The 23813-nt window shown below is 35.5% G+C and overlaps 1 protein-coding gene across 3 annotated transcripts in view; it reads left to right on the top strand.

The window, feature by feature from the left end:
- The window catches only part of CCNB2 (cyclin B2), a 30468-nt gene extending 8566 nt beyond the window's left edge, over positions 1–21902 (top strand). For 2 of the 3 annotated variants that reach the window (XM_036737059.1, XM_036737060.1), the window contains exons 2-9: positions 2528–2656; positions 2751–2876; positions 15174–15344; positions 15444–15602; positions 16399–16635; positions 17232–17372; positions 18571–18681; positions 19888–21902. In XM_036737059.1, coding sequence (XP_036592954.1) covers positions 2528–2656; positions 2751–2876; positions 15174–15344; positions 15444–15602; positions 16399–16635; positions 17232–17372; positions 18571–18681; positions 19888–19998 — 1185 coding nt within the window. In that variant the 3' untranslated portion in view covers positions 19999–21902. The remainder of the gene's footprint in view (positions 1–2527; positions 2657–2750; positions 2877–15173; positions 15345–15443; positions 15603–16398; positions 16636–17231; positions 17373–18570; positions 18682–19887) is intronic. The other variant, XM_036737061.1, reaches the window with a different exon arrangement.
- Positions 21903–23813: the final 1911 nt, after the last annotated feature.

Raw genomic sequence — 23813 nt, 5'->3', positions numbered from 1 at the left:
CTTCTGCTGACCTTCTAAGTTATATTGGGCTAGAACATTGTTTCTTCCTAATCCTTTGGTAGATTCTGTTGTTCTAAAATTCATTTTAAGGCATTATTTTAAAGTTGTTTGGAGGGGAATTTGGGAGAGTTCAGACAAGTCCCTGCCTTTTCTTTCCATCTTGGCTCCACTCTCCATCAATATGTATATTGAAATCTCCCCCAGTAATAGGAGGACAGGGTTGTGTCTGATAGTACATGCAACATCCTTAGACCCCTGTTTCCAAACTGTGCAAAGAAAGGAAATTGGTACATCTTCTCAACTCTTCTTATAACATTATTAATAGCCAAAATGCCTGTATACTGATTAACTTGGTTCTCCTCAGTCTGACATATATCTTAGTCATTTTACCAAAACCCATTCTTTTAAAAAATTCTTTTAAAAAAAAATTTATTTTTAGTTTTCAACATTCGCTTTTATAGGATTTTGAGTTCTAAGTTTCCCTTCCCTTCACTCTCCCCTCCCCAAGATGGTATGCAATCTGATATAGGCTGTACATGTATGATCATATTAAACATATTTCCACATTAGTCATGTTGTGAAAGAAGAATCAGAACAAGGAAAAAACCCTGAGAAAGAAAAAACAAAAAAACAACAAAAGACAAAATATTATGCTTCAATCTTCATTCAGACTCCAGAGTTGTTTCTCTGGATGTGGATAGCATTTTCCATCATGAGCCTTTTGTAATTGTGTTAGATCATTGCATTGCTCAGAAGAGCTAAGTCTAACAAAGTTGGTCACCGCACAATGTTGCTGTTACTGTTAACAGTGTTCTCCTGGTTCTGCTCACTTCATTCAGCATCAGTTCATGTAAGTCTTTCTAGGTTTTTCTGAAGTCTGCCTGCTCATCATTTCTCATGGAACAATAGTATTCCATTACATTCATATTCCATAACTTGTTCAGCCATTCCTGAATTGATGGGCATTCCCTCAATTTCCAATTCTTTTCCATCACAAAAAAGGCTGCTATAAATATTTTTGTACATGTGGGTCCTTCTCCTGTTTTTATGATCTCTTTGGGATATGGCCATAGAAGTGGTATTGCTGGGTCAAAGGGTATGCACAGTGTTATAGCCCTTTGGGCATAGTTCCAAATTGCTCTCCAGAATGGTTAGATCAGTTCACAACTCCACCAGCAATGCATTAGTGTCTCAATGTTCCCAAATCCTCTACAACAGTTGTCATTTTCCTTTTCTGTTATATTAGCCAATCTGATAGGTAGGATGTGGTACCTCAGAGTTGTTTTGATTTGCATTTCTCTAATCAGTAGTGATTCAGAGCATTTTTAGAGCTTTAATGTCTTCCTCTGAAAACTGCCTGTTCCATATGCTTTGACCATTTATCATTTGGGAAATGATTTGTATTCTTATAGATTTGACTCAGTTTTCTGTATATTTTAGAAGTGAGGCCTTTATCAGAGACACTGGCTGTAAACATTGCAAAATCCATTCTTGAAAAAGCTGTTTGAGACCAAAATGGGCCCAGCATGGTACTTATCCTTATAAAATAGTAACTGATGATAGTGGTATTGTAACTTAAAGATTTTAAAGTAGCTAACAATTGTCATCATGCATGGGAATTTTTTGTTTTCTTTTCCACTAAGCAAGTTTGTCTAGGGCCAATTCAATTCATTATTAGTAGGTTATATTTTTATTGCATATAGGAAAATTTATCTTCCTTAGCCCTCATACTTTTTGTTATCTAAAATAATTCTTTCTGCAAGAAATCAAGTCCAGTTCTAAATATTACTGTTGTACAAGAAAGCTGTAAAAGTGCTGTAACTTTAAATGATCCACTTTAGTGAACCATTTCTAGTGCCTAGAAAGACTTGACAAGAAGCAGAATTAAGTGTAATAAGGGAATACATGCCTTTAAATAGTGGAACAGAATGGTTTTCTAATATTGCTTACAAATGGGGTTTCTGAAAAGGAAGGCTTTAAAATAAGTGCTTTTATATGCCAGGGATTTGTGGCAGATCTCTTAGGTGCCACATTCCATAGTCATTTTCCTGTGAAGCTTTCAAATCCTTTTACAGATCAGACTCTACTGAATCCTCAAAATATTCTTGCAGTGTAAGGAACTCTTTAACACAGAAGAGGATACAAAGGGAAAAGACCATTTTCTTATTTCCTATTGAAAAAATACTTTTTTTTATCGGTCTTTTGTTTTTATATCATTTTCTTTTCTGAATATGCCCTTCTACCTTCCACCGACCTTGAATACCATCTTTTGTAAAAAAAAAAAAAAAAAGATTAAAAAAGAAGAGAAAATAATCATTTAGCCATATAATCAACATATCAGCTGGTTCTGATGAAATGTAATATTATATATTTCACTCCTACCTCTCCAAAAAAGTGAGGGGAATATTTTCTCATCATTTTTAAGAACATCATAATTACACAGTTTTCAGTTTCTTGGAGCATTTTTAATGATTGTCAACTGTCTGATATATAATTGTCTCAAAAGCTTAAATGATCTTTTCTTTAGGTGTCTAATGGTTTGGAGGATGTTAACAAAGGAATTAATTCAAAAGCCACAATGCAAGTTGCTGTTAGAAGAACTGCTCTTGAAGAAATTGGAAATAAAGTTACAACCAGAGGAGCACAAGTAGCTAAGGTAATTTTATTATAGATGTGTATGTCTTTGAAGACTTTTTAATTATTGGAAAAACTTGATATTAATACTAATGCCATTACCTTTTTAATCATAGAAAGCTGAGAAAAACAAAGTGCTTGTGAAAAAAACCAAGGCCACAAATGTTGTAAGAGAAGTAAAGCCTACAGCTACTGTGAAGCCAGTGCCAGTGCCAGGGCCAAAGGAAATTCTGGCTCCAAAGGTAGGAAATCATAGGTATTGTAGATGATACTTATCAGGTTGGCTAATTTTTATCCAAAATACTCGGGTTTTCCTTAATGTGTACCATAGCCGACATATTGTAATAGAAGGAGTTCTGAACTTAGAGTCAAAAGACCTAGTTTCAGATGCTGACTTTGGCAATTTCCTCATTTCTAAAATTGAGATAATATTTAAACCTACTTAACTACTAATTGTGTTGTGTTATCTCCCACATAGCTGCACATATGCCTAATTGACACTTCTATTATTGTACCTTCTACCTAGTCTGCTTCTGTTACTCATTTTCATGTCATCTCCTTGAGATTCTCCTTTCTCCTGATTTCCTGCCTCTAGTTTGTTTTACTACAAAGTCACATGAGTTTGAATAAAGTATTTTATAAACTGTAAAATGCTGTATCATCATCATCATCGTCGTCACTGCAACTTTGAAACTAATTTTCTCTAAAGAAAAATGGAAACTGACAGCTAGATCCCTGCTTTGTGCCAGTAGTTTAAAGGAAATCAGTATTTATTAATATTTGTGGTAATGCTTTAGGATCATAGGATTGTTTTATCTAGAGCTGAAAAAGGATCACTCCTCATTTTATACATGAGGTCCAGAAAAGTTGTGAGCCTTAGTCCTTTTACTCCAAAGCCACAGTTTCTATCTACTCTGTCATGCTTTGAGCTGGTGTTAGAATCGTATTTACTTTTAATCTCAAAACAAAATACAGTTTTGACTGTTTGCAATAGATACAACTCTACCAAAAATCTAAACTGGCCCATGAAAAACTTCAGAATGCTGGAAATTTGTGTCCTAACCTTAAGTTAACATTAGTGCCAAAGTATTGTACTTAGACATGTTAGAGGAAGTTTCATGTCTGGGATTTGGGAGTCAGGAAATCTATCTTGCCTCTTCTGACTAGTTGTAGGGCCTTCAACAAATCCCTTAATTTCTTTGGGCACAAGTTTCCTTCAACAATTTGTAAAGTCCCAGTTCTACAATTCTTTGAGTTACCTAGTGGCTTACTTAGTGTTAAAATGAGAGGCCAACGAGAAAGCTGTTTTTTCTCCGTCATGTATACAACTTGACTATTTATTGAGCAATTACTTTGTGTACTCTTCTGTCAGTGGACTAGTAGTTTCATAATTAGTCTTGAACCAAATTTCTTCAGTCCATTTTTCACACTGCTTCTGATTTGATAATCATCTTAACATACTGATATGGTCATGTCGTATATGCTTTTTTTGTCTTTGCGTTTAAGGTCTACCATGGGATGTCTCTAATCTACCTTTCCAGCCTTATTTTACACTATTTACCTTCACAACTCGATATCACAGCACACTTGAGCTCCTTCTATGTTGCTTCTTCTCATCCTACCCTTTTTTGTCTCTGTGTATTATTGTTCATGTTGTTTCCTATGTCTGGATTCTGATTCTCCTTAATCATGTTTGTTTAGCAGTGTGCCCTTTGTATACTTGAAGGTTATTATACCACACTTGCTTTTCAAGTTAAACATCCTTAATTCCTTCATGATTGAAGTGCCTTTCACTAAACTTGCTGCCATATTGAGGACATTTTCTAGCTTATTAATGTTCTTCCTAAAATGTGGTCCCTAGAAATGAACATAGTTTTACAGATCTGATCTAACCAGAGCAAAATATGGCAGGAACGTTAATTCTTTATTAATCTATTAATTCTTTATTCCTGAGCCTCTTAAGGGAGCTTATATTGTGTCCTTTTAGTCCAAGAAAGACACTTTTGACCTACTATAAATAGGGATCTCAAATTCCCTGCTATATAGAGGGAAAGAAAAGTATATTGACGGCTTATATTTATGGTGAACATAAAACAATCTAAGAAAGTCAAGAAAATTATGAAAATAAAGTCAACCAACTAGAAATAGAGAATCAAAAACTTAAGGAAGAAAATAATTTCTTAAAAACTAGAATTGGACAAGGGAAGCTAATTACATTATAAGACACCAAGAAATAATCAAAAGAATAAAAAAATAGAAGAGAATGTGAAATATCTCATCAGAAAAACATCTGATCTGGAGAATAAATTGAGAAGAAATAATATAAGAATAGTCAGACTACCTAAAAACTATGATTAAAATAAAGAATCTTGATACAATATTACAAAAAATTATCAAGGAAAATTGTCCTGAAGTTCTAGAACAGGAAGGCAAAGCAGAAGTAGAAAAAATCCAACAATCACAACCTGAAAGAGATCCCAAGAGGAAAACTTATAGGACTATTATAGCCAAGTTTCAGAGCTCCTAGGTTAAGGACAAAATATTTCAAGCAACAAGAAAAAAAAAAACAATTTAAATATCATGGAGCCACAATTAAGGTTTACACAAGATCTAGCACCTACTATGTTGAAGTACAGTAGGTCTTGGAATACTATATTTTGTAGAGCAAAAGAGCTGGAGTTATAACAAAGGATCACTTATCTAGCAAAGTTAAGTATACTCCTAAATGGGAAAAAGTAGACATTTGATATTTGTGGCAAAAATAGCATAAATATAAAATTCAACATATAGGATCCAGGAGAAATAAAAGGTAAACATTAAAGACCAATTATAAGGGACTCAGTAAGGTCAAATTATTTACTTCTCACCTGTAAAAATGTTATTAGTACTTGTGTGACTGTCATCATTATTTGGGTAGTTTGAATGAAAGGCTTGGGCTGAGCTGTGTATGGAGTAATTCTAAAAAAAAAGTAAAAATGTGTACAGAGACATAAAAAGGAGCAATTGTCTCATATAAACAAGGCATGAAAGGAAGAATTGATACAGAAGAAGCAAGTGGCGAGGAGGGCAGATAGTGCTGGATCCTTACTCTTATCAAGAATGGTTAAAGAGGGAACAACATTTATATCTAGAAGGGTATAAAAGTCTTTTAAATTCAGAAAGAAATAAGAAGGCTAGGGGATAGGGTGGGGGAAGAGGATAAGGGAAGGACTCTTAGAGGTATGGGTAGGTTAAGGAATAGGAAGTCAAGGTAATGGGTAGAAACAAATTAGAGGAGTGAAGAGGGATAGGGTAAATAGGGTGAGAAGGTTAGTGAAGAAAAATGAGGAGGGAAATATGCAACAAGTAATTATAGCTTAGAATGTGAAAGGGATGAATTTACCCATAAAGCAGAAACGAACAGCAGATTAAAAATTTGAATTCAACAAATATGTTGCTTTCAGGAAACACAATAAAAATGAGAGATATACTCAAAGATAAAATAAAAGACTGGAGTAGAATTTATTATGTAAAAAAAGCAGGGATAGTAATCATGATTTCAGACAAAGTTAAAGCTAAAATATTTAGTTAAAAGGAAAAATAGGGAAACTACACTATGTGTCACCAATATTATTCAATATTGTTTTAGACTGTTTAAAATAATTAGACAGTATAAAATACCTGAGAGTACACCTGCTAAAATAGACATAGAAACTACGTGAACATAAACATAAAATAACTTTATAGAAATAAAGTCAGATTTAAATAATTGGAGTAATATTTCATGGGTAGGTAAAGCCAATATAATAAAAATGACAATTTTACTTAACTAATCTATTTATTCAATGCCATCCCAGTTGAATTACTACAAAATTACCTTACTGAATTAGAAAAAATAATAACAAAATTCACTTGGAAGAACAAAAGGTCAGGAATTTTAAAGAAACCAGGGAATAAAAGATGTAAAAGAAGGAGATTCAGCAGTGTCAGACTTTAAACTATATTATGAGATGAGAGCATTGTTGAAGTATAATGGATAATTTCAGTTATTTTAAATTAAAAATTTCTTGAATAAAACCAATAGTAGCCAAGAATAGAAGGAAATGCAGAAAATTAGGAAGAAACTTCCATAGACAATCTCTCAGGATGTGATTGTGTTGGAATACTACTGTGGTAAATCATGAGCTGGTTGGTTTAGCAAAACATGGAAAGACTTGGACCAGTGAAGGAAGATGGTGTCCATTTCCAGAGACAACAGGTAACACGTGGGAATATGGATAGTATGGTTTTACATATATGTGTATGTTTATCTATGTCTATGTATATATATCCACCTTTAATTGTAGCCTTCTTTGGGGCAGGGAAGAGGGGAAAAACAATGAAGAAGTGTATAGCAGAGAACAAAAGAAAACCTAGAAGGAAGCAAAGAAAAGCTGGGTAGTGTTGAAAACAATGTGTAGTATTTATTGTATAGGATTTCTTGAAATGAAAATTTATTGCTTTATATTGAATCCTCTTCTATGTTATGCTGTGTACATGGGAATGTCCTTTTCCACCTTGTTTTGTATTTAAATTTAAAATGAATAAAAAATTTACCAAAAAAAGACAATATATAAAAATAATGATAATTTGTGTGGGCATATTTTATATCCTGCAACTTTGCTAAAGTTAATTGTTTTTGTTCTTTTACCTAGATTTTTAGTTGACTCTTTAAGGTTCTCTAAATCTATGATCATATCATTTGCAAAAAGTGAATGTTTTGTTTCCTCATTGCCAGTGCTTATTCCTTCAATTTCTTTTTCTTGTCCTATTTCTATAGCTAGCATTTCTAGTAAAATATTGAATAATAGTGATAATAAGACATCCTTACTTCAAACCTGATCTTACTGGAAAGGCTTATTTATCCCCATTACAAATAATGGTTTTTTTTTAAAATTTATTTAATATATTTAGTTTTCAGCATTGATTTTCATAAAAGCTTGAATTACAAATTTTTCCCCATTTCTGCCCTCCCCCCACTCCAAGATGGCATATATTCTGGTTGCCCTGTTCCCCAGTCAGCTCTCCCATCTGTCACCCCACTCCCCTCCCATCCCCCTTTCTGTTCTCTTGTAGGGCAAGATAAATTTCTATGCCCCATTGCCTGTGTATCTTATTTCCTAGTTGCATGCAAAGACTTTTTTTTGTTGTTGTTGTTTTTGAACATCTATTTTTAAAACTTTGAGTTCCAAATTCTCTCCCCTCTTCCCTCACCACCCACCCTCCCTAAGAAGGCAAGCAATTCAACATAGGCCACATGCGTATCATTATGTAAAACCCTTCCACATTACTCATGTTGTGAAAGATTAACTATGTTTTGCTCCTTCCTAACCTATTCCCCTTTATTGAATTTTCTCCCTTGACCTTGTCTCTTTTCGAAAGTGTTTGTTTTTGATTACCTCCTCCCCCTGTGTGCCCTCCCTTCTATCGTCCCCCCTTTTTTATCTTCTTCCTCCTCCTTTCCTTACCCAATTGAGTGTGTATGGTATTCCCTCCTCAGGTCAAATCTGATGAGAGCAAGATTCACTCATTCCGCCTCACCTGCCCCCTCTTCCATTTCTACAGAACCACTTTTTCTTGCCACTTTTATGCAAGATAATTTACCCCATTCTCTCTCTCCTTTTCTCCCTCTCTCAGTATATTCCTCTCTTATCCCTTAAATTGATTTTATTTTTTTTAGATATCATCCCTTCATATTCAACTCACCCTGTGCCCTTTGTGTGTGTGTGTGTGTGTGTGTGTGTGTGTGTGTGTGTGTGTATACCTACATATATATACCTACATAGACACACACATATGTATATACATGTACACACACACACACACACACACACACACACACATATATATATATATGCATATTCCTTTCAGCTACAATGATATTGAGGTCTCATGAATCATACACATCATCTTTCTATGTAGGAATGTAAACAAAACAGTTCAACTTTAGTAAGTCCCTTATGATTTCTCTTTCTTGTTTACCTTTTCATGCTTCTCTTGATCCTTGTGTTTGAAAGTCAGATTTTCTATTCAGCTCTGGTCTTTTCACTGAGAAAGCTTGAAAGTCGTCTGTTTTATTGAAAGTCCATATTTTGCCTTGGACATTACAAATAATGTTTGCTCTTAGTTTTAGGTATATACTACTTAAAATTTTAAGAAAAGCTCCATTTGTTACTGTGCTTTATAATGTTTTTAATAGGAATGGGTGTTATATTTTGTCAAAAGTCTTTATAAATAGGGTTATTTAAGTATTCTATTTCCTCCTCTTTTAATCTGGGCAGTTTATATTTTTGTAAATAATCACCTATTTCATTTAGATTGTCAGTTTTATTGGCATATAGTTGAGCAAAATAGCTCCTAATTATTTTAATGTCCTCTTCATTGGTTGTGCTATTGTGTGCCAAAGGGTGTGTTACCTTTTCTTTTTTTGAAATTGGTAGTTTGGCTTTCTTCTTTTTTTTTTAAAAATCAAGTTAGCCAGTGGTTTATCAGTTTTATTTGTTTGTTTGTTTTCATAAAGTTTGCTGTTAATTAGTTCAGTGACTGTTTTTAACTTTTGGTTTTATTAATCTCTCCTTTGATTTTCAGGATTTATATTTTGGGGTTTTAAAATATGTTCGTCTAGTTTTTTTTTAGTTGAATCAATCCACTTTGTTGATCTTTCACTGTTTCATTGATGTAAACATTTAGGGTTATAAATTTTGCCATAAGTACTTTTTTGACTATATCCCACAAATTTTGATATGTTGTTCTGTTGTCGTCATCTTTAATAAAAGTGTCATTTCTATGATTTGTTCTTTGATCCATTCATTCTTTAGGATTAGATTATTTAGTTTCCAATTAATTTTTAATCTATGTTTCAAAGGCTTTTTAGTGAACATACATTTTTATTTCATTATTGTCTGAAAAAAATTACCCTTAATATTTCTGCTTTTCTGCATTTGTTAGTGTGATTTTTATGACCTAAAACATGGTCAGTTTTTATGAAGGTGCCATGCATAATTGAGAAATAAGTTTATTCCTTTTCATTCCCGTTCAACATTCTCCAGAAGTCTTTTTGTGTATAACTTTTCTAAATTTCTATTCATTACCTCAAATTCCTTATTAATTTTATGGTTAGATGTGTCTATGTTTGAGAGGGGGTAAATTGAGGCTCCCCACTAGTATAGGTTTAGTATTTCCTCTTGTAACTTATTTAACATTTCCTTCAAGAATTTGGATGCTATGCCATTTGGTGCATTGTCTATAGTAGTTTTCAGCAAACTGTTGTTTTCCGTGAAAATTTCTTTTAATTAACTCAGTTTTTGCTTTTGCTTTGTCTAAGATCATGAATGCTGTTTTTTTTTAACTTCAGCTGAAGCATAATAGATTCTGTTTCAGCCCCTTATTTTAATGCCTTGTGTATCTTTCTCAAGTGTGCCTCTTGTAAACAACATATTGTTGGATTCTGGTTTCTAATCCATTCTGCTATCCTCTTCTGTCTTAAGGATGACATCATCCATTCATGTTCACAGTTACAATTGCTAACTGTATTTCCCTCCATCCTATTCTCTTATGTTTTAGTGTTCTGTTTTTTACCCTTTCCCCTCCTTAAGAGTCTGTTTCATTTCTGACTGCTACCTCCCCTTAATGTACCTTCCCTTTTATATCCTCTTCCCCTCCCCTTGTTTATCTCAATCCTCTTTCCTCCTACTTCCCCCTTGGGTAAGATGAATTTCCATACCCAACTGCGCACGCACGTGTGTATGTGTGTGTGTGTCTGTCTGTCTGTCTATTTTCTCTCCTCCTTGAACCAGTTCAGATTAGAGAGAGGTTTTAAGCTTTGCCTACTTACCCCCATTTTCTCCTCCATTGTATAAGCTCTTTCTTGCGGATCTCTTATGTGAGATAATTTTACCCATTTTTCCTTTCCCTTCCCTCTTCTCCCAGTACATTCCTTTTTCTCACCCTTCCATTCTTCCTTTCAGATCATCCCAACACAATAGACTCATACCTATGCCCTCTAAGTAGACTACCTCTAACTGCCCTAATGATGATTAAGTTCTTAGGGGTTATGTGTATCATCTTCTGATATAGGAATATAAACTGTTTAACCTAATTAAGTCCCTTTTCATTTCTCATTTCTGTGTTTACTTTTATATGCTTCTCTTGAGTCTTGTTTCTGAATGCTACACTTTCAATTCAGCTTTTTTTTTTTTTCATCAAGAATGCTTGAAAAGCCTTCATTTCATCATATCTCTTTTTTTCTCCTGTAGGATTATACTTAGTTTTATTGGGTAAATTATTCTTGGTTGTACTTCTATAGCTCCTTTACCTTCTGAATATCATTTCAAGCAATCTACTCCTTTAACGTGGTAGCTGCCAAATCTTGTGCGATCCTGATTGTGGTGCCATGTTATTTGAATTCTCTCTGTCTGATTACAGTATTTTCTCTTTGACCTTGGAGCTCTGGATTTTGGCTATAATATTCTTGGAAGCTTGTATTTTGGGATTTCTTTTAGGAGGCAACCAATTGATTTTTTCAGTTTCAACTTCACCCTCTAGTTCTATAATATCTGGGCAGTTTTCCTTTATGCTTTCTTGAAATATGTTGTCAAGACTTGCTTTTTGCTCATGACTTTCAGGTAGACCAGTAATACTTAAATTCTCTTCCTTGATCTATTTTTCTAGTCCATTTTCGCTGTGAAATATTTCACATTTTCATTCTTTTGACTTTGGTTTATTGTTTCTTGATGTCTCATGGGGTCATTAATTTCTGTTTGATTCTAATTTTTAAAGAGTTATTTTCTTCAGTGAGGTTTTTTTTTTAAACTATTTGACCAATTCTGATTTTTAAGGAGTTATTTCTTTCAGTATTTTTTGTGCCTTTTTTTAAACCAATCTATTATCTTTTCATAATTTTCTTGCATAGCTCTCATTTCTTTTCCCAGTTTTTCCTCTACTGCTCTTATTTGATTTTCGAAATTTGCTCTTTTTAAAATCTTTTTTTTTTTTTATCTTCTAGGAATTCTTGATAGGCTTGTGTCCGATATGCATTTTTCTTTGAAGCTTTGCTTGTAGATGGAGATTCATGATTGGAGTACCTTCACTAACTTTGCTACCCTAGTGAGGAAATTTTCTAGCTTATGTAGTAGGATTAAATCCTTCTAGGTTTGGAGTTTTTTTGTATCATGGACCCCTTTGGTAGTCTGGTGAAACCTTTGGACCCCTCATAATGTTTGTTGTCTGTTTTAATTGAAGGAAATGCAAATTTTAGTGATTATTATTTTTTTTTCCTTTTTTAGCATCTGAGTTTACAGATCTTCTGTAACCTATCGAAGTTGAGAATTGCTGTTCTAGGTCATCCTTTTGATAGTAACATTCATATTATTAATTTGTTCTCCAATGATTTCTTTATTTGTTCTAATGGTAAAAATGTTAGATGCAGCTACTGGGGAATAAACAGCTTTCTTCTGAGGACTCTTAGTGAATTTTCTCAATGTGTTATGCCTAAAGCAAGTTTAGTGACTAAAGGAAAAATCTATTATGTCAAAACTATCATATTTTATTAATTTTTACTTTCACAGATTTTCTTGTGTTGTTTCTTATTTCTTGTGTTACACCAGTAATCAGGTAAGCTAGGTGGCATAGTGGATAGGAGTGCTGGCCCTGGAATCAGGAGGACCTGAGTTCAAATGTGGCCTCAGACACAGTTGTGTGACCCTGGGCAAGTCACTTAAGTGTGTTTGCCTCAGTTTACTCATCTGTAAAATGTACTGGAGGAGGAAATGGAAAATCACTCCAATATCTTTGCTAAGAAAACTCCAAATGGGGTCACAAAGAGTCAGACACAACTAAAATGATGCAACCACAACAACAACAATAAGCAATAATCATTAAGTATGTATAATATTCCTATAACTTTCTCCTGCATTTGAGAATCAGTCTGATCAAGTGAAGAGTGTTGGATTTCATAGTTGAGGACCTGAGTTCAAATCCTGACTCTTAGCATTTTACTACTGTTGTGACTTTGCACTATTTAACCTTTCTTGGGCCTCTTTTCATTGCTGTTAAAATGAGCAGGTTGGATTAGATGATTGATCATGGCCCTTCCAGTTATAGACCTATGATCTTACTGAGACTCATATCAAGCATGTCAGTGAGTTTTTTGCACAGGTCACCCCCCCAAAATAACAACTTTTCAATCTTATTTTCTTTATGTCTAGCTTTTTACTTATTTCAGCCATCCCTGGGAGTACACTCCCATCAGTGTGCTGGTTTTCTTCTACTCAGATTTGGCCTTTCAAAAGCACTTGTACTGTACCTGGTTGACCTGATTCTTCAAAAGCTCTTAGATTCTGAGTAGTAGAAATTCTACCTAAGAATAGTTGGCTCAGAGGTCTCAAGGAACTGTTGAGCTCAAAATAAGATCATAGTCTGTGTTTCTTAACAAGTTTTCTATCTAGCAGTGTAAAATAGGTCTTCTAGGAATTATGTTATTTCTGAGCTTGAGCAAGCAAGCTTTTAATATGTTTGGCAGTTGAACTGAAATACTTAGATGTAAGCTTTAAGGTAAAGGGGCAACATTTCTGTCACCCCTTGTGCCATTTGAATTTTGTTAACTTGGATAAAATAGAAATTTATAAGTAGAAGGGACCCTCAAGTCCATCCCCCACATCAAACAGAATAATTTCATTATGATTGACAGGACAATATGTAAATCTGATACTTGGTCACAACAGCAGTTCCTTCGCAGAGGCAGGTTAGTCCCCTCAGCCACAGTTAAACCAATGTTTCCTGCATAACCTACCAGTGGATGATTGCCTCTCTTAATATGGTGCTTTACATTTTAGCACACACTTTCTTCATAATCTTATGAGAAAGGGCAACCTTTATTATTCCCATGTTGCAGATGAGGAAATAGGTTCAGAGAAGCTAAATTATGTGCCCAAAGTAACTCAACTGGCAAATAAATGAATCTCATCCTTAGCATGAGGAGGTTTTGGTCGGAGGAACAAAAGCAAGAAAAATAGAAGTCTGAGTTTAAAAGGGTCTAAGTTTTATTTTGGGGGTGGACAGGTCAGTCTTTCTACCATCCATCCACTCCCCACATCCCATTCCATTTATGCAATTCTTGAGAAGGAATATTTTAGGTAGAAATCTGAAAATGGCTCTTTGTGGCCATGACTGCAGTTAACCTCAGCACTTGGGTTTCAGTCAGACTAGATATTTTATTTCAAGTGACTGCCAAAAATAATCATCATAATAATTTTTTCCCTTAATAATATTTTATTTTTCCAATTGCATGTAAAGATAGTTTTCAACATTCATTTTTGTAAAATTTTGAGTTGCAAATTTTTCTCCCTTCCTCCCTCCCCAAGACAGCAAACAGTCTGATATAGGTTGTATACATGTATAATCATGTTAAACAGATTTCCACATGAGTTATGTTGTGAAAGAAGAAGCAGAACAAAAAGGGAAAAACCACGAGAAAGAAAAAACAAAAAAAAGCATAAGTAGTATGCTTTAATTTGCATTCAGACTCCATAGTTCTTTCTCTGGATGTGGTTAGCATTTTCCGTCACGAGTCTTTTGGAATTAAGACCCACTTTTTAAAAACATATTGCATTTTGTATATGGTAAGTCTTCAGGTGTATGTACGGCTTGCCACTGCATTATTAAAATGTAAAATAAGTAAATTATTTGAGCTAATGTTTTCCTTTAATGGAAAACTAACTTGGGCCTCTGATTTTTATGTTTAGTGTTTGTTTTAAGTTGTCATGAAAGGAAAAACTGTTGAGTGTTAGGATAGACTTAAATTGCTAGGCTAAATTTAAATAATAAACAAGGAACCATTGTTCACTGATGTAACTTTATACTGCTATACTGTTATAGCCTCTATATCTCAGGTAGTTATTTATAAGCTTTATGTCACGTAACTAGCTCTAGGCCATACTCATCATTTTATTTATTTTTTAATTTAATCAGAAATATGTACACATTTCATTTTTTAAAAATATGCTAGTTGTATTAATTTCTTGACAAAATAGAATTCCAGTTAGATCAGCATATGAAACTAAAGTATTAAGTTTTGCAGTTTGAATAAACTTTCCTCTTCCTGTTTCTCTTTAGATTGGCAGAAGAAAAACAAGCTTTCCTGGTCTATCAGTTTCTAAGTGGTTTCTCAATTTAGAATGCATTAGTCTAAATGAAGAAAACATTCTTTACCTGTAGAAGCTACTTTTGTTGATGTCGATTCTCACCTTGGCAGTCCTGAGTCCAGGTGTTGAGATTTTTTTTCCCAGTATTCTGGTGTGACTTTAAAAAAATCTTCATCACCAAACAATTGCTTGAATGCTTCAACCTTAGCACTGAAACTTATTGCAGTTAATTTATGTCATTGTATCTTCAATTAAAACTAAAAAAGTTTTCTTTTTGTTTTCCAAAAAAGCTTAAAAGAGTTTTGAAATATAAAATCAGTGCTTTATTTTTACAACCTTTTATTTCTGTACACTTTGTGATTTTAATTTCTCTTGTTTTAGAGTCTGTCTCCAACCCCTATGGATGTTTCTATGAAGGAAGAAGAACTGTGCCAGGCTTTCTCTAATGCACTGTTATGCAAGATAGAGGACATTGATGATGAAGATTGGGAGAATCCTCAGCTTTGCAGTGACTATGTTAAGGATATTTACCAGTATCTGAGACAACTTGAGGTAGAATTGTTTACATGTATAGAATGCTGTGGTAATTTGGAGGCATGGATCCATAGCAACACAAGACAACAGGGTTATTGTTATTTTTAAATTTTGTAGGTTCAGCAATCTATAAACCCACATTTCTTAGATGGAAAAGACATCAATGGGCGTATGCGTGCGATCCTGGTTGATTGGTTGGTACAAGTCCACTCCAAATTTCGCCTTCTGCAGGAAACTCTTTATATGTGTATTGCAATCATGGATCGCTTCTTACAAGTAGGTATTATATTAGAAATTTCATACCAGTGGTTTGATTAGTATCTTTGGGCTGGTTTGCCCTCTTTCAAGTATCTGCTTCTTGGAAAGAAAGCTGAGTTTTCCTATTTCCTATTGATAATTCAGTATTTTCTAGATTGGAGGATAAGTTTGGAGTCCCTGTTCTCCTTTCAAAATTTTTAAAGATGAGGCCTGAAAACGGTAGCTTAGAAAGTTTGGAAGCTTCAGCTAAAGTAATAGCCCAAACAACTTACACCTTTTTATTCATCAGAATGTGTATGTCTCTTTGATCAACTTGTATGATACTTTGGTAGGGATGAGAATGACTTCAATTTCAATTTGGCAATAGAGATGAATATTTGACCAAATGTTCAGTTAAACACATCATAGTTTTAAAAGTAATTCCAAAGCCATACATTAATATTTTAAGAGATTAACTTGAAAATTTTTCCCCCTGTAGAATGTTTTTTCCCCCCATGACTTACAAATATTACTCTAGGGGGAATGGACCGATCTGAGAAGGCTGCAATGAGGAAGAAGGCCTCTTCTCTTCCCACAGCCACCACTGTCTAGGAGGGCAGGGACACTCACCCCTAGATTCACTCTCCATATCGCAGCTTGACTTACCTTGGGAAATGAGGGAGAATCTTCCAGTTCTAAAAAATCCGTTTCCTCATTGTCTTTTCCACATAGGTCTCCTGGATTCTAGAATCCTTTTTGTTAATTTGCAGGTTGTGAGGCAGGGTGTGGTCTTTTGTTGTTCTGTGTGTAATAGAAGAAACATTGTTTCATGTAGGTTCAACCAGTCTCTCGGAAGAAGCTTCAATTGGTTGGAGTTACAGCGCTGCTTTTGGCTTCCAAATATGAGGAGATATTCTCTCCAAATGTTGAAGACTTTGTTTACATCACAGACAATGCATATACCAGCTCTCAAATTCGAGAAATGGAAATTTTGATTCTGAAAGAATTGAAGTTTGAATTGGGTCGACCCCTTCCACTTCACTTTTTAAGAAGAGCATCAAAAGCTGGTGAGGTAAGGGTCTCTAGCTTACCGCAACTAAGAGTTAAGATTCTGAATTACTGCTATTTTGACTGCTAATTTGGAGGCATTTAAAATAATACACTTTGCCTTACCTGCATTTATCTGAGAGGAAACTGAATTTTCTAGGAGGTGTCTTTTTGATCTTTAAAAAACTTATAACATTATTCATGAAAATAGGGAACCTTCCTTTCCCATTGCTTCTCTAATATGTTACAAAATGCAACAATTTTCAGTGCCTGGGAAAGGGGTGGAGTAAGAGGGATTTACATCTGTATAACTTTGACATGGATTATTTATTTATTGATTTTTCAAGTCAAACCTGCAATTTCATTGGGTTAGGGAACTCCCAGTGCAGAAACTCTCTCTACTAATGCAGATCAACAACCATTTTGTAATATTAATCTTCTGGAGTTGCCTGGCACCATGGGAAGTTAAGAAACTTGCTGAGGCTCACACAGCCTACATCTTAGGAGAAGCAGGAATTCTGGACCTGGAGGCTGGCTCTCTATCCATACCATGCTGTCTCTCTTGACTGATTTTTCTAAGTTAACAACCCTGACCCCATAATGGATGTGATTCTTTCACAGGCAGATGCTGAACAGCATACATTAGCCAAATACTTAATGGAGCTGACAATTGTTGACTACGATATGGTGCATTATCATCCTTCTGAGATAGCTGCTGCTGCTTCTTGCTTGTCTCAAAAGGTTTTAGATCAAGGGAAATGGGTGAGTGTGGGATTTTGTTAGAAGTTTATGATGCAGTTTGCAGAGATGGGGAAACCTGTGGCCTTGAGGCCACATATGGCCCTCTAAGTCCTCAAGTGCGGCAGCCCTTTGACTGAATCCAAACTTCACAGAACTTCTGTTCTGTGAACCCAAACTTTCTGTTGGGATTTAGTCAAAGGGCTGCTGCACTTGAGGACCTAGAAGGCCACATGTGGCCTCAAGGCTGTACGTTCTCTAACCCGGTTTAGGGTCTTGCAGTGTGAGGTGCAGAGAAAGGGGCAACTGTTCATTCCAGGGTGTGCTCAGTTCAGCTTAATTGTTTCAAACTCCGTAACCTGCCCTTGAGGAATATACCTTTGTTGGTCTTCAAATTCTCTTTGTGCTTCATTAGGGTTTGTTTCAAAAGTCCTCAATCTTGCATTCCTTCAGCATGATTTTCAGAATTCACACTTAACTCTATGGATGAAGGAATGAACTTTGGTTTTTAAGAAGTTATGTTAGGACCTAAATGATAGGTCCTATTAACATTCCTAAGCTGAAGCCAGTCTGCCTGGCTGAATTTAGCTGTTTGGTCTTTGGTGTCCTATTTACTATGCCTTCAGTAGAGTAAAACAAAAATCCCTGTAGGATAACATTTTGTTTAAAGTGTTCCTGCATTGGGTGGGCTGCTTTTGGTAACATTTTATTTCCTATTTCTGAATCTTTTCAGAGAAAATCTTGTACATTAAACAGTAATGAGGCACATAGGACTAGGGACCTCTGCTTTTGTCTATAGAGGTGGAGAGACACCTGGGCTCCGTGCAAGGGGACTCAACATAGCTCTTATCTTGCCTTTTCATTTTTGCTCCATATGACGTATTTCTCAGTATCTAAGATGAAAGCCTTATTTCTAGACATACTGCTCTATATTATTCTAGCTGTGAAAAGAATCAATTCATTAAAAATATTTTTAAATTTCACTTAGTTTAGTGCCTCAGAATGGAAAGATGGTCCTTTTTTATAAACTGAGGGATCTAGCCTTAGATGGTCTTTCTCTGACAGTCTGATTGTAGTAGTCAGGGTTAAGGACCTATTTTTTTTTTAATAGTGAGAAGGTACCTAATCTTGGTAAAACGAGCTCTTCTAAGATGTCAAAGTATAGTAGCTTCCCTTTCTTAGGATCATAGCTCACCTCTTTTATTCCATTTGTATATTCTAGAGCCTAAAGCAACAGTATTATACTGGTTATTCAGAGAATGATGTGTTGGAAGTGATGCAGCACATGGCCAAGAACATAGTAAAAGTGAATGAAAACTTGACAAAGTTTATTGTAAGTATCATTGCTGCTTCAACTTTGGGGTTTTTAAGTTAATGGCTTACTCAGTAGATATGCAAGGTCATTCCTGCAAAAGGTTTTTACATATTTGTAGAACAGACTGGGGGTGGCATTTTGTCAATGAAAAAATTCCCTGAGAAAGTCAGCTCTTGGAAATATTTGGGACTCACCAGAGTTAGTTTCATATTCATTATTCTAAATCAGAAGACCTAGTTTTGAATCCTGACTTTGCCTCCAATTACCTGTGTGACCCTGGACACACACATTTACCTCCCTGACCTCCAGTTTCCTCTAAAATGAGAGGTTTTGACTGGTTCTCTTCTCCAATTGTTATTCTTTTGAATTTATACTTATACTACTTTAGCATCTTGGGCTCCCAAAAGAAAAGATCAAAAGGCAGATAAGGACTGTGTGGTGGATGAGTGACCAGAAATATTTATGGAAGGCTTTCTAAGTGGCTGGCAGAGTTATGTGGCCTCTTTAAGGCAGGTCAGCGATCCCTGTACTGTCTGTATGGACACATTGGTCTTTCTTCCTCATATACAACAGCCCTTTATTTTGGGCTCTCTTGTTCTCTTCTGGTTGCCCAAGGAAGAGTGCTACTGGCTCCAAGATTTGATTCACTTTCCTCTGTGTGTGATTGACGAGAAGATCAGGCATTGGTGGGGCAGGGTATTGTCTCTTTAGTAAGTCGTATCCAGGTCCTTGATGATCTTGACCTGATGATCATTAGCTTCTTTTGTCTTTTTTGCTGACTATGGCAGTTCTGAAAGTAACCATCCCCTTACACTTATGCCATTGTGTACAGCAAAGTAGATGGAAATCATCTCTGCTCTCTTGTAGCACAGTCTGTAAAACTTAACTCTTTGGATCTCCAAAGCACTTTATCTCCATTAACTATATATAGCCTTTTTTCTTCCTATTAACAAATATGAGAGGAAACAGTATTTATGTTACTGAGCTCACGAGGTGATTGTAAGGTGGTTGTGAGGGCTAAACAGAATAACACCCTGTCACTGTAAATAAAGCACCACAAAAATGTCTATTGTGTTACGTCATAGAGCTTCCACTTCTCTCCTCCTCAGGAGGTAATGATCTTCTTTGGAGAATCAGTGTTGGGTCACGTTTTTATGTTTTATCAGCTGCTTTTGGAATGGCCAGAACTAACATCTTGACATTGCTTCACTTGGAATCATTTAGGCCGTCAAGAATAAGTATGCAAGTAGCAAACTCATGAAGATCAGCACCATTCCTCAGCTAAATTCAAAAACTGTCCAAGACCTCGCGTCGCCTTTATTGGGAAGGTCATGAGACGGCTGGACCCAAGTTGGAAGACTCCTCAGTCCGCACACTATTGTATCTCAGCATTCATTTGGCACACCCGCTTTTGTACATAGTCTTTCAACCTGCTTTGTGGAACCTTTTTATTTTGTTTTCTCAGTGTATATTGAGGAAAAATAAAACCATAATTTTCCTTAAGGAAACTTGTGTATATTTTCCCTCAGAATTTTAATGCTCAATTACTGTAAACTTGTTTTGATTTGGTGTTGTTATACATGGCAATTAAGTACTATGCTTTCTTTTACTTAACTGTGATATAGCCCTTCCTTTTCTTCTCCCCCAAACCACTGAATTTCAAAACCTTTTGAATAGGAGGTTCGAATTTTTAAAATTGTATGTGAACAGATTTTTGGCATAGCCAGTTGATGAGTTCAAGATGGAATAAGCAGGAGGATTTCTGTTAGACATGCTTAAGTTTAAGCTTCTGGTTTTACATATAGAGATGGGTGGTGTAAGGGAGTGATTAGGGGGAAAGTGTCCGGGCAGCTTTTTGGGGTGAGTTAAGAATGGATAGCCCTGGCTCTTTTATGTTCCTCTCATGTTTGGATAGCGAGCAGACATAGCAGTTACTGTGATAGGGGTATTATTTTCTTCTCGCCTAAAGGGAAGTGTATTCCTAGCACATTTCAGATTTGGAACTTAGAATAATGTTTCTCAGTAATATTTCTTAAAAAACTTTTTATATACTAACCATTATTTAATTATATTTTTTTCTGTAGGAACACTTTCTGAGCTCCAAATAACTACTTAATATGAGCTTTTGAAATGTAATCTATAGGTTTTGGACTTTCTATACCATGGCAATGTGATTATACGAACACGAGCCACAAATATGAATGGGAAAAATCATCCTGTGTGCTGAGAATGGATTTCCAATAATTTTAAGAAAGAGTCCTTATTTTAATCGCAAAATTAAGATTCCCTGCTTAGTCCTTGAATCAAAAAGGGGGATATTTCTGCTTGTGAAGATAAGGGTTATCATAGTTCTGATTCAGACATGCTTTCCAGTGCTGTTTCTACTTTATGCAGATCAGAATCATTTGAACTTTCAGCTGCAAGTTGATGAGGGTTCAGCTGATGTGAGTATCATTTGTAAATAGTTTTTGGAGACTTAAAAATCTGAAATGCTACCCCTCTCTGTGAGTAGGTAAGAAATTACCATAGCAACCTTCCTTTTGCCAAGTCAAAATGTATGTGATCATGAAATGTATTTAATTTTCAAGGGTCTTTCCTTTAATCAAAGCAAGATTATTTGCCTAAGCATGATACTGCTCTCCATGTTGTAGTGATCAATTTTGTGGGCGAACTGTCAAATGGGATATATTTTAAAGGTTATTCCATAGCACTTTTCACATAGTATTACTTAGCCTGCCTCAGGACTTAGTTTTGGGATATAGTAATAAAAAGTCACTTAATAGTATTATTAATTAATTAACAGTATATTGCGAGGCAATGTACCTAAAATGTAATCAATGTAAATAAATTATAAACTTGGAAACAACCTAGGTTGTTAAAGTATATTTAAATGGTGGGGTGTTATGATGAAAAGTACAAACAGAATGGTGATGGTCTACATGGAATCTAGAAAAAGGAGGGTAGAAATCCATCTCTAGCATGGTCCAGGGCAGGATCAGACAACTAATCTAGGTTGTTCGAAGAACAAATACCCTGAAGATGAAAAGGCTGCCTCACTGGGCTCTCTCATTTTGATGAAAATACCTCTTAGGACTATTCAACTTCCTTCATTCTGGCTTTCCGTTCACCAAGCAACCTTCTGATCTGTAATTTGGTTTCTCTAGTACACTTTTCTGCCAGGAAGGGTATATTGTACCAGTGATCCCCTCTGTAAATCAATAAATTTCCATTCTGCTTTATATTTGAGTCTTTTGTGAGTTTAGTTATTGTGAATCAGTTCACCAGAGCTTGATCACCCTGGATGAATTGATGAACTTTATTTATGGTTTGTGCTCAGAAGTCTGTTGTACAAAGGAAAGAGAAGCCCGTCAGGCCTACCCTCAGTATAGCCTAACTTGTCTTTATCAACATTGCTCTTAACTTTTAAAAGTACTCTGCCTCTCCAGTTCTTGGTGGTAGAGGAGTATAATTTATAAATGAGTTCTGGGAGGTAATTCCAGTGCCCCCGGCCCTCTGCCAATGGAGGACCAGTTCGACCTGCAATCCTTCCTTTCTGGCCGTAATTAACAGCTGTGGGGTTGCACCCAGAAGGCAGCTTACAACAGTTCATAAAAATGAAACACTGCTATCCTAGAAACAGGCCAGGTAATCATTGTGCAGGGGTAATGCTTGCTCTAGCCTCTTGGACATTTCCCCCCAGTGAAGTGGAGTTGTTATACACTCCATGCCCACTCAGCCTTTCCTCTCACAAAGAGGGTAAAATCTCATTTGATTTTTATTTTCTTTTAGTGTCATTTGTGGCCTCCAGAGGTTGTGACATGGCCAGTGCCAAAGGCAGGATTTGAATCTAAGTCTTGCTGGTTTTGAGGTTAACACTTTCTCTATCATGCCATATTGCCTTCCTAGAGCTCTTTTTTCATAATGTTTGTTATTAACATGAATTTAGAGAAGGGTCAAACTATCCCATGAAATTAAAGGAAATGTCTGTTTTAACACACTAAATATTCTATCCCTATCCCCCCAGTGTGTGTGTGTGTGTGTGTGTGTGTGTGTGTGTGTGTTCCAAGGGGTTCCATTATATTCTAGATTTAATTCATGGCAACCCATTTAGTGGATTTTTCTGGTGGGGAGAGATGCCTCAAGTCTCGAGTGACTTAGCTAAGCCATTCTGTTAGATGAGGAGGAGGGAGGTGTAGGTGGGCTCTGAGATATAATGGTGCTATAGGAACAATGTGATCATTAAATGGGCACAATTTAATTAGAAGAAATCCAGAAATACTGGTGGTAGCACCTGGTTTTACCTCTTCAATCTGTTTCCTACCTTTTTCTTTTTTTTGGAAAAACAAAACAAGACAAAGTATTTTAATGTTAAAAAGAAAAAAGCAAGTCATTTTTCCTTTGATACTATACTCTGTGGCCTAATAGAGCTTATTACCTGTCCCTCTTGATAAAAGGCAGGTCAGATCTGAAACTGGATTTCATGAAGTACACAAGATGTATTTTAAAAAAAACATGGTACACATAGCTATTAGTTCTCCATTTGTAGCCGGCCCTAATTAGAGATGGCTACCATCTTTCAGACCATTCTGACGTTGTAAAGCATTATTCATGGCCTCGGGATCAGTATTGGATAACTTCTTAGGACCAGAGCTTCTCTAGTACTGTCTCAAGGACTCATTCTTAGGTGACGCTCTTATTTGTGCAGCTTTCATTTCCCTAACAAGATTTTTCTTTTTGGCTTATGTCAGGGCCTTATTGCAGGCTGTCCCTTGAGCTGCCTAGCACTTGGGGTGGTCATCAAATAAATGGGATTCAGTAAACAATCATTAGGGGAAAAAAATCCACAAAGGTTTTTCTAAGGATTCTTTAAAATCAGAAAAATAAGTTGCTCCTCCTAATTTTTTGGTACCTACTGTACTCACGCTTACTATTGGTGTGTTTCTCTCTAAATATATCAAAGTATAATATGGAAACATGTTTTGCATGACTACTCAAATAATAGCTTATATCAAATTGCTTGCCTTATCAGTCTGGGGTGGGGGGATGGCCAGAAAATTTGGAACTCAAAAATTTTTTAAAAAAATGTTAAGAATTGTACATGTAATTGGGGGAAAATAAAATTATAATTTAAAAAAATGAAACAAAATGTC

Source organism: Trichosurus vulpecula, chromosome 8 (assembly GCF_011100635.1).
Source record: "Trichosurus vulpecula isolate mTriVul1 chromosome 8, mTriVul1.pri, whole genome shotgun sequence".
NCBI classification, from domain to species: Eukaryota; Metazoa; Chordata; class Mammalia; order Diprotodontia; family Phalangeridae; genus Trichosurus; species Trichosurus vulpecula.
The sequence above is the reverse complement of the archived record's forward strand: the minus strand, read 5'-3'. Positions and strand labels throughout refer to the sequence as shown.